The 14,280-nt window shown below is 40.2% G+C and overlaps 2 protein-coding genes across 7 annotated transcripts in view; one reads left to right on the forward strand and one right to left on the reverse strand.

Moving 5' to 3' along the window:
- Positions 1-2,772, forward strand: part of INVS (inversin) — a gene marked incomplete at its 3' end in the record, with an annotated part of 142,460 nt that extends 139,688 nt beyond the window's left edge. For 3 of the 4 annotated variants that reach the window (XM_079927066.1, XM_079927069.1, XM_079927068.1), the window contains one exon: positions 2,594-2,772. In XM_079927066.1, the coding sequence (XP_079783192.1) occupies positions 2,594-2,772 (179 nt within the window). Of the gene's footprint in view, positions 1-1,895 lie in introns of all 4 variants that reach the window. The other variant, XM_079927067.1, reaches the window with a different exon arrangement.
- Positions 2,773-3,551: 779 nt separating this feature from the next.
- Positions 3,552-14,280, reverse strand: part of TEX10 (testis expressed 10) — a 56,029-nt gene continuing 45,300 nt past the window's right edge. Inside the window, exons 12-15 of one of the 3 annotated variants that reach the window (XM_079927070.1) lie at positions 12,102-12,182; positions 10,309-10,490; positions 5,062-5,272; positions 3,552-3,789 (exon numbers count right to left, since the gene is read on the reverse strand). In XM_079927070.1, the coding sequence (XP_079783196.1) occupies positions 3,676-3,789; positions 5,062-5,272; positions 10,309-10,490; positions 12,102-12,182 (588 nt within the window). In that variant the 3' untranslated portion in view covers positions 3,552-3,675. The remainder of the gene's footprint in view (positions 3,790-5,061; positions 5,273-10,308; positions 10,491-12,101; positions 12,183-14,280) is intronic. The other 2 variants (XM_079927071.1, XR_013829118.1) reach the window with 2 other exon arrangements.

Raw genomic sequence — 14,280 nt, forward strand, 5'->3', positions numbered from 1 at the left:
AAAAGTCCAGGACTATCAAATCTTTAAAAATGAAGGTGATTAGTGGCATAAAGGCTTTTAGTTAAAGGACTCACAGTTAAAGGACAGAATAAATAAAAGAAATAATGGTTTCTTAGGACGTCATATAAACTATCAGCTTGTTTGTCCTACACTGGCTTGAAAACAGATGAGGACCAAAGAGAATCTTTTCCTAAACGTAAGCTTGGGGGACAAAGGTTTTATGAGGCCCACCTACCCACATTAACCATTAACCTGTGAATAAGGCTGATGGTCACCAGAGCTCCTAGCTAGTTAGCTGCAGCCTGTGTTTCATACAGAATACAGTCTATAAATTTCCATGAAATGGGCATGACTTGGACATACATGTAAGTAGGTTTCTGCAATGCAGAATCACAGATAGCAAATGGAACCAAGAAGGACAAACCACTCATTTTAGTCTTTACCGTGAATAGAAATTTTTGCTTTGAGAATTCCATGAGGTTAAGGATCTTTGGATTTTGCTCACTGTTCTACTTAGCTTTAGTACATTGTTTGGCACATTGTAGGTGCTCATATATCTGAGTGAAGATTGTGGCTCCTAACCCCTTCAATTTGGGGAGAGACTTTACTAGTGCCTTTACCTCTTAAAACAAGGAGCAGAAAGTGAGCTGGTTAGAGCACAGTAACAAACTCCTTGGACTGTTTCTCTACCTGCATCCAGGAGGCAAACAATCACATTCTCCTCAGTCTTCTACACCCACCTGCAAACCACCCACACCCACAGAGAACAGCAGCACAGTCATGACCAGAGAGCATATATATACCAATGTCCTAAATCTGGGGGCCCTTCTTGTTAAAAATAAAAGAATTTCCTCTAAATAAAAAATTCCATTCCAACGAATGGAATAACCATGGCTTAAGTGATTACTAAAAACGGTACCCCCTGTATGAACGCAGAATATTCCTGCCCACCTGCAGAGGGGTATGCAGATGACAGCTCAAGACTTGATACAACAAAGGCAGCCACAAACACACCAGAGTTCCCAAACAGTTCACTTTAACTTTATTGAAGTAACAGTAATAAAACCAGATGAGAGAAAGACATATTTTTGTAACTTTTTAAAAACTACTCACCTTTCATGTTTGCTTCTTTGCTCCACTTAGGAGCGACATCCAGCAGTACGGCTTCGGCAAGTTCTCTTAACTGGTCGGGGGCTCAGTATCCTCATTTGTTAAGTGAGAGAGAGGGTTGAGCTCACCACTAAAATTTTTCAACTGTAGCATCCTGTAACTCTGTGATTTCAAAGTCATAAAAAGGCCTAAAAAAAAAATCCACTTTGTTTGATATGCCTATTATTCTATCACCTGAATAGTTTTCAAAGGAGCCTATTTTCTAGAATGGACTATAGCCAAGTATGTGGCACAGGGAAAGTTAAATGATAGATATGTTTGTGTTATGTTACAGAGATGCACAGAGAAAGCAATATCATACCAGTTATTCCAGGCAGACTGAAGACCTAAGTTCCAGTCCTACCTCCTCAAGCAGCTGCCCCCTCATAGTCAGGGTTATTCCTTAAAGATGTCAGGTATCTTTGAGAGGATGGAAAATGGAGGGCTGACGTCCTCCTGTCTCTACAATAAACTAGCCATCACCTTATTCAGCCCCATAGATAATCCAACCTAAACCCTTCTTCCTCCCCACCAATCAACTCTGTCCTTCAGCATTAAAATTAATAATCTGAATATCGGGACTTCCCTGGCGGTCCAGTGGTTAAGACTCCACGCTCCCAATGCAGGGGGCGCAGGTTCGATCCCTGGTCGGGGAACTAAATCCTGCATGCCGCACGGCATGGCCAAAAATAATAATAATAGTAGCAATAATAATAATCTGAATATCTGGTATTTGTTTTTAACAGTGAGCAACTTGCAGTGTATACACCTCCTTGAGAACAGTGGAAGATCAAAGAATTTTTCTTATAACCTGCAATCAGCTAACCCATCAAGAAACAAAACAAAGCTTCGACTGCCTATGGAGGAAGACTGTGCCCGGAGGGGGCGGTTCTAATAGCTAGTGCAGAATTCTCTGATTAGCGTTTACACTTTGGGAAAACTTTAATATCCATGCCTGAAGGCTTATTAGCCTGAAAATGTGGTAACAACCGAGAGAAATGTGTTTTCTTTCTGCTGTTACACAGCACTGTTTTGTAAATTCTTAGCCAGTGCTGCAAGGACCAGGGTAAACTATACCTGTGCAAAACTGCCCGTGTGCCTACATGTCCGTGAGGACGGCCGGAAAAGAGTATTTCTAATAAGTTAAGTCTAAGTAAAACTAAGGAAGTGAGCACTAAAGACGCTGCTGGGTTGGGATTTCTCCTCAACTGGTGCAAGCCTGGTTTGTTGGCTCCAGTGAAGAACCTAAATGAGATGGGGAAGAGCCTGTCCCACAGCAGATGCCTTCAGTTCACTACTTTTCTGGAAGCTAATGCAATGGACTTCATTACAGACACCACATCCTGTTATTCCAACATCATCAGTTTTAATTTTTACCCAGTGTTTTGCTGTTAGACACTGTAAGACTGTAATAGGTATACTGTTGATTGCTTACATTTTACAGTTGCCGTGTCAGCCTCTGAAGACCACAGGCTGCTGCCACGTCCTGTGAATGGCGTTCCTTCTGCTGAGCACCAGCAGTATCACAGCACCAAGGCCTCAGTCAGGAAGGTCTACAGACCAGGCACTCATGCACGGGGTGCCAATTCAGGCCTTAACCTTCCACGTGTATTTTCTGCTTGACCTGCAGAGGTGAGCAACCTTGTCAAAATGCTGTTCCTTTGGCATGGGAAACTGTGCTAACTATGCATTCTAGCTAAGAACACATGGTTTAAATAAAATCCAGTGATTGTGGGCTTTTTCACATTTTTTAAGGGCAAAGCTACTAGGAATGTAGACAGGCAGAAACAATGGCATATTAGGCTCACAAATATTTCTAGAACTGCTTGCATTTTAAGATTACTGCCACCCCTGTCCTGACAGTAAGAGATTGGAAGCAATGAAGTGTTATTTAATTATCTGGATTTTTTACAGTTGGCTAACTAAATTACTTCATTTTTATGAAAATGATTATAACAAAAATTAAGAACTCTTACAATGGATCACTAGTAGAAAACCACTTTGTAAGAGTTACCCAGCTCAGACCAAGGACCATTTAGGTACAGGAAAATCCACAACAAATGGGAGCACTGTTTTGAAATCTTGCTAGAAATCCTCTGGAAACACAACTGCAGAGTGAGAAGCAACCACTCCCAAACAAAACCAAACCAAAAACTAGTTTAGTTTGTTGCTGTCTGAATGAACTGGGGCTGAGAACAAAAAGAATAAAGTTTGCCTAGATGGGACCACAAAGACTGAGCTTATTTCTTACTATACAATAGAAGGTACCATATTATCGCTTTGTATTTTATATATACTTAACTATGAAATACAGAATACCCGTTACCACATATCACATGCTAGTCCAGGAAGCCAGCCTGTGCATCAATGGGAACTCCCAAGCATTATTTTCCTATTTCAGTGCAAAGGAAGGTTCATAAACAACTTCTTTAAAAGTTCAGCTTTAATGACAAACATTTATTACATCAGTCTCTTCAAAATTAGATGTGAATAAACAATTTCAAACAGAGGTGCCACAGTGCCTTTTCAATACACTGTACTCAACATGCTGGGTCCCTGGGGATGCCCAGTGATGTACACATTGAAGCAATAATGTAAGTCTGTAAGCCACTGCTCCTGAACACCTCCACTCTTCAATGTCTGCAGAGAAAAACAAGAGTAATATGAGAGTTGTACCAAAACGGCTTCCTGATGGTTTTTTCCCCCACCCAAACAAGATCTCAAACAGTCCTTGCGATAGTATCCTCATCTATAAATTATCAAATGAAATCTCACTGAAAAAAGGAACCTATTAATCAGGTATTATTACCACAGGTAATTAAAATTCCTAGTTTCATCCTCAAGTATTAAGTGCTACCAGTTTCTTGTTGGGTCTCTTCCCTCCCACATTTGCTAGGGACTAATGAAATTTCACCATTAACCACCCCTACACTCTGTACTTCCGCCCCTTCGCATTGTAGAATCTCGTAACATTCACTGATGATTCAACAGGTCTCAATTTGTCATTCTTATAGAGACTGGCTGATTCTCCAACCTCGGAATGATCCAAGTTCTTAACTTTTCTTCCCTTCTACTATTTCTGAATTCTGCATCCTCTTCCATTACTGAGAAAATTCAGAATACATCTTTTGTTATATGTAGGTATAAGCTCTATTACTCTGAAGTATTATTACATATACCAATTAATAACCCCCTCCAATCAAAGGCCTATACAAAAAACCTCACTTTAACTCTCCCAAACCAAAAACACCAAGGGAATCCTTAATAAACAGAACTGCCCACCCCAGGTGAACACAGAGAACCAACCATTAGACAAAGCTGAAGCCTGCAACTTCCAACTTCTTCCGCCTCTCCAGTGAACTAAGTGACTAGAAATAGGCCTTAGTTTATTCCTGCTCAATTTCCTTAATGACAGCTAACATTTGTTGGGTGCTTAGTAACTATCAGTTACAGTATAAACCTTACTTGGACGATCTCATTTAATGGTCAACAAAACCCAACAATGTTGCTATTATTCCCATTTCTACAGCTAGGAAAACAAAGCTCAGATAGGTTAAAAAAAAAAAAAAACAACCCCACACAACTTGCCAAATTATCACAGTTAAGCAATAGAATCTGTATCACAAAACAGGTAGGAGTGACTCTGATGCCTGTACTTTTTCCAACTAAGCTGCCTGCCACCTTAATTCAGTTTGAGTATTTTACGGTTTTTAGTACTGATTCTGCAATCAAAGTCACCCCGCTGGTTAAGTGACAGTCAGTTACTAGACGGCAGGGGAAGCCCTAAGAAATCACCACACTGGGCTTAATTCCAAGAGTCCGTCAACACACAGAAACGCTGGCCTCCCAGAGCACCTCCATGCCCATGAATCTAGTATGAACAGTACAAAGCCCTTGTTTCATGCTTCTTACTGTGATATTCTTGATGATCTGCTGCACCAAGATGGCATTGGTCAACATGTGAGTCCTGAGGGGTGCGTGCTGCAGCAGCAGGCGAAGCAGCTGGCCCACCACAGGCAGCTCCTCAGGTCCAGCTCTGCTCACCCGCAGGCTCTGTAGCATCAACCTGAGCACTCGAGGCAGGAGTGCCAGGATGGAGACACAGACGCCCCACAGCTTGTCCCTACAAAACAGAAATGAGTCAGTGAACCAACGCATACAGGAAAAGTGCCCTTTCCATACTTCCCAAGACTGAAAATGTCCTTTTAAGAAACATGGTGTTTTCTGATAAAACCCCAGAAACCAAAACTAATAAGAACTGGGTTTCATCAGAGCTAAAAAAGCAAATGCAGTGAAGAATCAGCTGCTTCCCCTATTTTACAGGTTTCAGGAAGCCTAGCAACCAGCGTTTCCCTGGGCTTAACAAGACATTCTTGAAGCCCTAGTGATCATATTTAACACAGCATTCACCACAGAATGATCTATACATGCGTACTATTCTCTACCAGTGGACACTATTCAACTGTCTATTACACAACACCAAATGTCAAAAGAGTAAGAATGTCCCAATGGCAAAAAGGGAAGAAAAGAACTTCATGAAACTCTGAGCCTCTGACCTGGATTATGAGTCTCTTCAATGTGTCAGAACAGGGCAGCTTTCCAGAGAAAGATGTGCTCACAAGGAACCAAAGGGATTTGAGAAAACAGCCAGTAAGGGAACTATTACAGGCCAGAGATGGTAAATAAATCCAAATTTCAGTGAGCATCATTCTTTCGGTATCTTTAAAGAACAGGAACAAAAATGTTTTATGATAGAGGTAAGTGGCCTAACCACATTCTAGAAGTGTGTCAATTAAATGGAGCAATATCCTTTTGGAGGAAAAGTTCACTGGCTGCTAAAAGCTCTGACCTTAGCCTGTTACAATTTCTCTACCAAGAGTGCATAATCCTCCCAGTCCCAAGCCTTTCTAAGAAAGCCTACCTCCAGACCTTTCACCATCTGACCCCCCTCCCAACTCCACATACAGCAATTGCATCAAACGTAGATACCAAATCCATTAAGCCAAACAGATCCTCTTATTTGAAGAGACTTTATTCAGCCTGTGGACTCATGCACAGCCAGGTTAGGACAGCCATGTGCAAGGAGAAAAGAGAAAGCCAGACTGTAGACATAGCTAATGAGGAGGCAAAGGCACAGAGATTAAAGACTACAAAACTTAGAAGAAAAAAGAATAGAGGAAGCTGCTTTGGTTCCTGCTGGGTTTCAAATTCCTACCTCCACAATTCCTACCCATTCGGTTTTCTTTTTAATAAGTTACTACTGTACTGATCCAATATATTCACTTTCTACTTGAACTTCAGTGGATTTCAAATGTGGATCAAAACTGCTAAAAGAGCTTATGGATTCTACATTACACCAAATACAAGTATACTGAATGAATGAGTAAAATTCAGAATTCCACCTTCACACACCACAATTGAAGAAAACTGTCAGGCCAAACAGAAGAGAGACCTGGGTACCATGAATGATGTAAGTAATACCATTTGAAGAGCCATTCTTAGGGTTTTCTAAGAGTTGTCATGCACAGAAATAACTGTACCAACTCTATATAAATTGTTATGAAGTTGAGATTTTAGGTCAACATAAAGCAATGGTTCTAAACCACTCTAAAGGAACTGATGAAAGTCCAATATTTCACAGATAATTTTCAGGAGTTCCACTAACTCTGCAAACTTCTGATGTATTCTGGTCAGATAATACCAACCAACCCCCCTCCACTCCCCAAACACAGGGAAATACAGATAATATACTCTAAAAAACAAAACAAAAATACAGCCAAGCTCAAAAGCCAGAATGGTTGATATCTCTAGGTGCCAGAAACTATGCCAGAACTCATGAAGATACACAGGAGCACAGAACTGGATATGGGATTTGGGGGCTGAGTATTCAACAGCCAACAAACAATGCTGGAAGCTGAGGCTTCAGCCCCAGGTATGGAAAGCAGGGAGCTAGAACTGGGCTCCCTGCATAGAGCTGGAAGCCAGGAAAATGCAAATGTGAAACTGCCCCATGGGGAGGTGTCCACAACCTCCACAAACTCTCACAAAAGATGCATTCAGAGAAAGTTATACAATCCAAAACATGAGCTTGTTTGTTCAGTCCCACTAGAGACAACCTCCAGAGCCCCATCTGCTCCCCAAAATGAGAGAATTCCCACACCAGAGAGAAAGAGAGCAAACAGAACAAACTGACAAGACCTTTAACACCAATAAAGCAAGAATGACAAAGAGCCGAGTAAAAACTCAAAATAGATGAAAGAGAAAACAATAGCTGATACAATAAAAACTCAATAGAAGGATTAAACAAAAGAATCAGAATGAGAAACTCCCTATGTTTAAAAGGAGCTTTTAGGGGAGAATAGAAACAGTGGGGAAGATAACAGAAATAAAAACACAGCTGAAGAAAAAACATTAAGTCTTCAGATTAAAGGAGTACACTAAGTCTCAAGCAGGATAAATAACAACAAACCTACACTAGGATACACCCTGATTTGCAATGCAACAAAGAGAAAACAGTGAAACCATAGAAAAGAATAGATTACTAACCTAGGGGCAGGACGGAAATAAAGACGCAGACCTACTAGAGAATGGACTTGAGGATATGGGGAGGGGGAAGGGTAAGCTGTGACAAAGTGAGAGAGTGGCATGGACATACATACACTACACCAAATGTAAAATAGCTAGTGGGAAGCAGCCGCATAGCACAGGGAGATCAGCTCGGTGCTTTGGGACCGCCTAGAGGGGTGGGATAGGGAGGGTGGGAGGGAGGGAGGCGCAAGAGGGAAGAGATATGGGGATATATGTACACATATAGCTGATTCACTTTGTTATAAAGCAGACACTAACACACCATTGTAAAGCAATTATACTCCAATAAAGATGTTAAAAAAAAAGAATAGATTACTACCTAGGAACCAAAAGGGCTAAGTTGAACAGCAGATCTTTCATTACTAACAATGAATCCAGAAGACAACAGAATAGTTTCTTCAAAGTACAGTGGCCACTCAAACTTGAATACCTCAAATTGGTCAAGCCCGATTTTTTGGTCAGCACTTGTGAAATCAAAAGCTCCCAGTAGTTTGACTGGCACTCTCATTATTTGTAATCTCACAAACACCTTCTCTAGGAGGGTAGGAGCAGCCCAAAAGGGAAACTTAAGCACCTAAGACTCTGACTGCCAACACTTCTTTGTGACTAATGTCATCCTGAGAGATGCATATCAAACTCAATACACAGTACAAAACACTTTTAAAAACAGAATTTTACAGAAGCAAAATATTAAATACAGTGAATTTTGTTCAGTCCAACCATGTAAAATCAAAGGATGTTTTTCTATAAGCAACTAAAAAAGATCTTTGAAACTTATCAGAGTATATCACAAATGGGCTACATTTCAAGTGACAGGAAATGACAAACAACAATATACATAGTTCATAAATGGGGATGCTCATTATAAAATTTTTAGAACCCTGAGAAGTTCCTTGCTATTTACAAAGCCTTTTCTTGAACTATCAGGCCCGAAAGTTTGATGATGGTAAGAAAAGTACCATCAAATCTACGCTTGTTTATGTGTAAATTTTACAGGATATTAACAGTGAAATGTACAAAGTTTTAAATACACACACTTAATGGAAAAAATCCAAATGTCTGTTGACAGTAAAATGGGTAAGTTATAGTACATGCATATAACAGAAGATTACAGAGCAGGGGTACTAGACCACAGCCAATCCAGCTCACAGCCTGTATTTGTAAACAGAATTTTATTGGAACACAGCTACACCCATTCATTTATGTATCATCTAATGCTGCTTTCACATGACCAGGGCAGTGCTGAGTAGTTCTGACAAGAGACGTTATGGTTTGAAAAACCTAAAATATTCACTGACTCCTTACAGAAAGAAGTTTGCTGACTCCTGGTATAGAGAAACAAAAATGAATGAAATACATCTTCGAATCAACATGAGTACTCTCACAAATGATGATGAAAATCAAGTCACAAAAAATACATATAGTATAATTCCTCTTATATATCAAATTCTTAAAATATGCAAAACAAAAATGAAACTGCTTATAAATGCACATAAAATTTTTAAATAAAAAGGTAAGGAAGTGACTAACACAGAAGTGATCTCTGGGGATGTAGAAGAGAAATGTAACTGTGGAGAAAGTGTGCTGACGATGTTCTATTTCTGAACCGGGAGGTTGGTTAAACAGGTGTTCAGTTTATACTCTTTAAACTATTGAAATGTTTTATACAATCATATGTATATTTTGGTGACATTTAAAAGCTCAAAAAAGGCAAATGTCAAAATGTGATAGAATGATTTTTATTTTCTTATATTTGCTCATCTGTTAGATTTTTAAAAAACCTTCTGCAATGAATTGTTAACAGCATACCAATGAGAACATAAGCATGAGAACACTCTTTGAAAATTAAAGTGAAATCTTCTATACTATCCTAGAAGCTTTAGTCTAAAAATTATATAGGAGCAAAAGTACTAATTAAAAACACTAGCATCTTAGAACAATTTCCTTAAACCCAAGAATTTAAAAATCCATGCTGGCGGGCTTCCCTGGTGGCGCAGTGGTTGAAAGTCTGCCTGCCGATGCAGGGGACACAGGTTCGTGCCCCGGTCCGGGAGGATCCCACATGCCGCGGAGCAGCTAGGCCCGTGAGCCATGGCCGCTGAGCCTGCGCGTCCGGAGCCTGTGCTCCGCGACGGGAGAGGCCACAACAGTGAGAGCCCCGCGTACCGCAAAAAAAAAAAAAAAAATCCATGCTGGCTAGTTCTAATGAAGCCCAAAACAAAATACAAAGGCTTGTACTAATAGTAAGCTCATCTTTCTAAAAGTAGAATTTTTTTTCTTGCCAGATCTATAGCAAAGTTAATAAGGAAAGCTCTCAGGAAACTTTCTAATGCCATCTAACTTTTCAAATTTGTAGCTTAAAGGGAAAAAAAAAACTAAGACTGCTCACCGTCACAAAGGGGATTCATAAAAGAACAAAGAAAAGCTAGCTAGGTTTATACAAACTCTAAAAGAGAATTAGATTTTGGAAATATCTCTTACAGATTGAATGACTGACCAACTGCCTGACTGATTGAGGGGAGTTGAACAAGTAGGAAAAAAATTAAAGTTTAAGAATACAAAAACTATTACCTCTTTCTTAGATGTTCTGCTTCTCCTTTCTCTAAAGTGAGCAGAAAATAAAGAAGACTGTAGCAACAAGAAGCCAGAAATGGCAGCAGCGTCTCACTAAGTACACACGTATGATCCAGGAGCTTACAGATAACACCCAAAACACAGCCCACCGTGCTGTCAGGAATTACAGTCAACCCAACCTAGGCAGAGAAAAATGAGATTAATGACCTCTTCACAACAGCCCCTCTCCCCAGAATAAAACCAAACACCACTATCTGGAGAGTTAACCTTCCATCACTACTGGTGGAAACTTGTGTATACATAATACATGCCATGCCACCAACCACACCTTAAGATCCTGTTTTCCTTTGAGAATTTAGTTGCTACGTTAAATGACTGAAAATACGCAAACTCAAGAAATACTAATAACCCAATCCACTGCCTCCCCTTCATGACAAAGTCTCCTAAAATTTTCTAGATGTTACAATTTCTACTGATGGACAGAAATACTATTATTTAAAAGGATTATTTCATACATCCAAAGAAGATCGTGATACCAGCAATCACATTTACATGACCTTCAGATTATTCAGACCGGAAAACTCTAATATCTGGCACCACCCCCACCCCAGGTAATTAAATGTAAAAACCACAGTTCCTTTTACAATTATCCTTCCCCTGCCCTTTGATTTAACCAGTCATTCAGACATAACTAAGGAAAATACCTATAATGGAGTAAGATAATACTATACTCACACTTGACTGCTTCACTGTCCCAAAACCCAGATAAGGGACATCATGGTATGCTAACTCACCTGGACTCTACTGTATAAATTGTCATTAAGGTGGACTCTAACTTGTAACTGCATGTATACATGGCTTAAATCTCCTGCAAACTACTGCTGAGTTATCATAAACTCTGTAGGTTCTGAGGTCTTAACCTTTACTCAGGCTGTCTGAAAGAAGTGGCCAGATCAACACTGGAATGTTGATCTTTTACTAGAATAGTGAACGTAGTCAAAGGGCATAAATTTCTGGAGTGGAAGTAAAAAAAAAGAAAAAAGATGGGGATCTTTGGAGACACAGTGTATAAGGATTAGAAGTTTGATAGCAGGGAGAAAAGAGAGTACTGAGGAGTCAATGTAGTAGTCTTCCAACTCGAGGGAAGTAAAGAAAAGGCGGTGTAGACATGCCTGTAAAATTATCCAAACAAGTGAGAATCCCCGGAAGATAAAAGTTTTGGACTCGCCCCTCACATCATTATAGTAAAAGCCAAAGGGCAAAGTGTAAATGTTGGAGGAAGTTAAAAGCAAAACCCAGGCATACCTAATGAGAATTTAATGCCAATGGGAACGAGAGACACCCACTGGCCAAAAGACAAGTCAGTTTCATGGCTGAGCTCACTGCTTCCAGTGACCAGGCCTTGAGCCTGTGAGGTGACATCCCTACTTTACACCCCAAACCTTCTGGGTGGAAACTGAACCCCAGTACGGATGCTGGATTCCCAACACAATGACACCTGGCACGTGTTAATTAAAGCATTTTAAGTCAGAAGGACCTGAGGTATAAGAGGTCTTTCATTGCTCAGATGTAGAAAGTAAGGTCCTGGCAAAAGAGGAGATGTTCCCAAGGTCACAGAATTAATTAGTAACAGCCAGGAAAAACACCAAGATTTCTCAGTTCTCACCTCAGCATAATGAAATTATTAAGCTTAGACTTCTGGACACTCACTCTCTCCTTGGTTATGGCAAACTCAATGTTAACCAATGCTATGCTTTCGTGTAACAGAAAAAAATTTTAAGTATATTTACCAAATGCTTACTGATGGCACTTTGCAGGATGTCAAAGCTTTGGCTTCGGGCAGGGATAACCAATAAATTGTGACAAACTGTCTGTCAGAAAAGGAGAAAACCAATACCAAATCAGAACATTTTAAGTCAGAAACAAGTTCAATAGTTTTTTTTTTTTAATCTACTTGCTCTATATATTAAAAGGAAACTTAACAAAAAGTGACTTAAAGATGCAGATGTCAAACAATCAAGCCTCATATAAATGGTCCAGTTTTCCAAATAATTCATTTATTAAACATTTACTGAACACTGAGCTAGGCCTATTAGGTGCTTTGCATAGGAATGAAAGAAAGAGAAACTCTTCTGTCTCACAGCCCTCAAGGAGCTTACAATCTACCAAGGCAGAGACTACATTTCTATTAAGTAAGTGCTACAATAGGAGATCTCAGTGACATGAACAAAGGGCAGACAAAAGCCTTTCTCCCATTTGGTGGTAAAATATAACACTGAAAAAACTTATAATTCAGAAAATACCATGTTCAAATTAATTATAATGCTGCCTCTTATTCCCTAAAGGTAAAAGGAAAATAGTCTATAGGAAAAGAAGAAAAATATGAATGAGGTGGGAATCAAATCTCTAGTATTTTTCATTTTCTAAGTTCTCAAGAAAACAAGAAGAGGGAAGGACAGCATCAAGTCCTTCAAAGAATCACAACACAACTCCAGAAGCTGATGGAATTCAGTACCAAAAATCAAGTATGCAGAAAAATCCCACGGAAAGACAAAGATAAGACTGGTAGAAAGAATATCACTCTAGGAAGAGAATGAAGAGTCAAGATAAATTCAAGAGGACTGTCCTCAAAAAATCAACAGCTCTATCCATTATGTCTCTATAAAACCTCTTGTAGAGTGACCACCCAGAGTTTTCACATGGCAATTGTCTTATCTTTTTTTTTTTTTGCAGTATGCGGGCCTCTCACTTTTGTGGCCTCTCCCATTGCGGAGCACAGGCTCCGGACGCGCAGGCCGAGCGGCCATGGCTCACGGGCCCAGCCGCTCCGCGGCATGTGGGATCCTCCCGAACCGGGGCTGTCCCCTGCATCGGCAGGCAGACTCTCAACCACTGCGCCACCAGGGGAGCCCACAATTGTCTTATCTTTTAAACCTATAGGTAACAACGGAAACAACATATTTCCAATGCCATCTTTCTACTTCGAAATGAGTGTAATGAATATTTTCACTCATAAATGATAAATCATATTTGAAAGGTCCATTCAATAATAAATGATCATTCAATCCCTTCCCTTCTGCCTCCCCTCCCCTTCCTGAACAGTTCAGTTCTAAAGACACTGCATGAGGCGAAGCTAGACATCACCACTAGAGTGGGTGGGAGAGCTTCAGTGGCCCAGAGCTGGCTACCCATTAACAAATGGAGGCACACTGTCCCCAAGAGTTGGAGTTCAAATGCGATAAGGAAGATGCCTGCATGGGAAAGGGGTGGCGCCAAAAGGAGACTGATTACAGGCAAAGTAACTGATGAAGTAGGTAAATATATTAAGCAAAATGGAAGTCAGGTTTCCCACCATCAGAAAAGGCAGGTACAAGAGAAAAGGAGACAGCTAGAATGAACCCAGGGGTGTTGTGTTCCTGATTTCTGTTCACTGATAGGGCATGGGAACAGCAACAGCTAATAGCAATGACCACACTTAAGAGTCCAGAAGTTGGTTTCTAAAATCCATTCTCCACTTAAAGGAAAACTGGGCCTCTTAAAGAAATACCTGATTGCAGGGCGGGGACAGGGAAAATACAACATGAATCTGTAACAATTTGTGGTACAAGAAAGTAAGGAAGTAAGCTGACCCTTGAACAATGTAGGGGGGAGTGGGTAGGGGTGCCAACACTCCATGCAATCGAAAATCTGCATATATCACTTCATAGTCGGCCCTCCATATCTGAGGTTCCTCGTAGCTGCAGATTCAACCAACCATGCGTCATGTAGTACTGTAGTATTTACTACTGAAATAAATCTCCAAATAAGTGGGCCTGCAGAGTTCAAACCTATGTTGTTCAAGGGTCAACTGTACTCAGAGAAAAATGAGGATGTATCAAAAGAACAAAAAAGCCAGCTTTCAGGAGGTAACCATGGCAAACATGAGAGTATCAAAATTAATAAGGATAGTAAGGAATTTTAACCCACTGG

Source organism: Stenella coeruleoalba, assembly GCF_951394435.1.
Source record: "Stenella coeruleoalba genome assembly, chromosome: 7".
Taxonomy (NCBI): domain Eukaryota; kingdom Metazoa; phylum Chordata; class Mammalia; order Artiodactyla; family Delphinidae; genus Stenella; species Stenella coeruleoalba.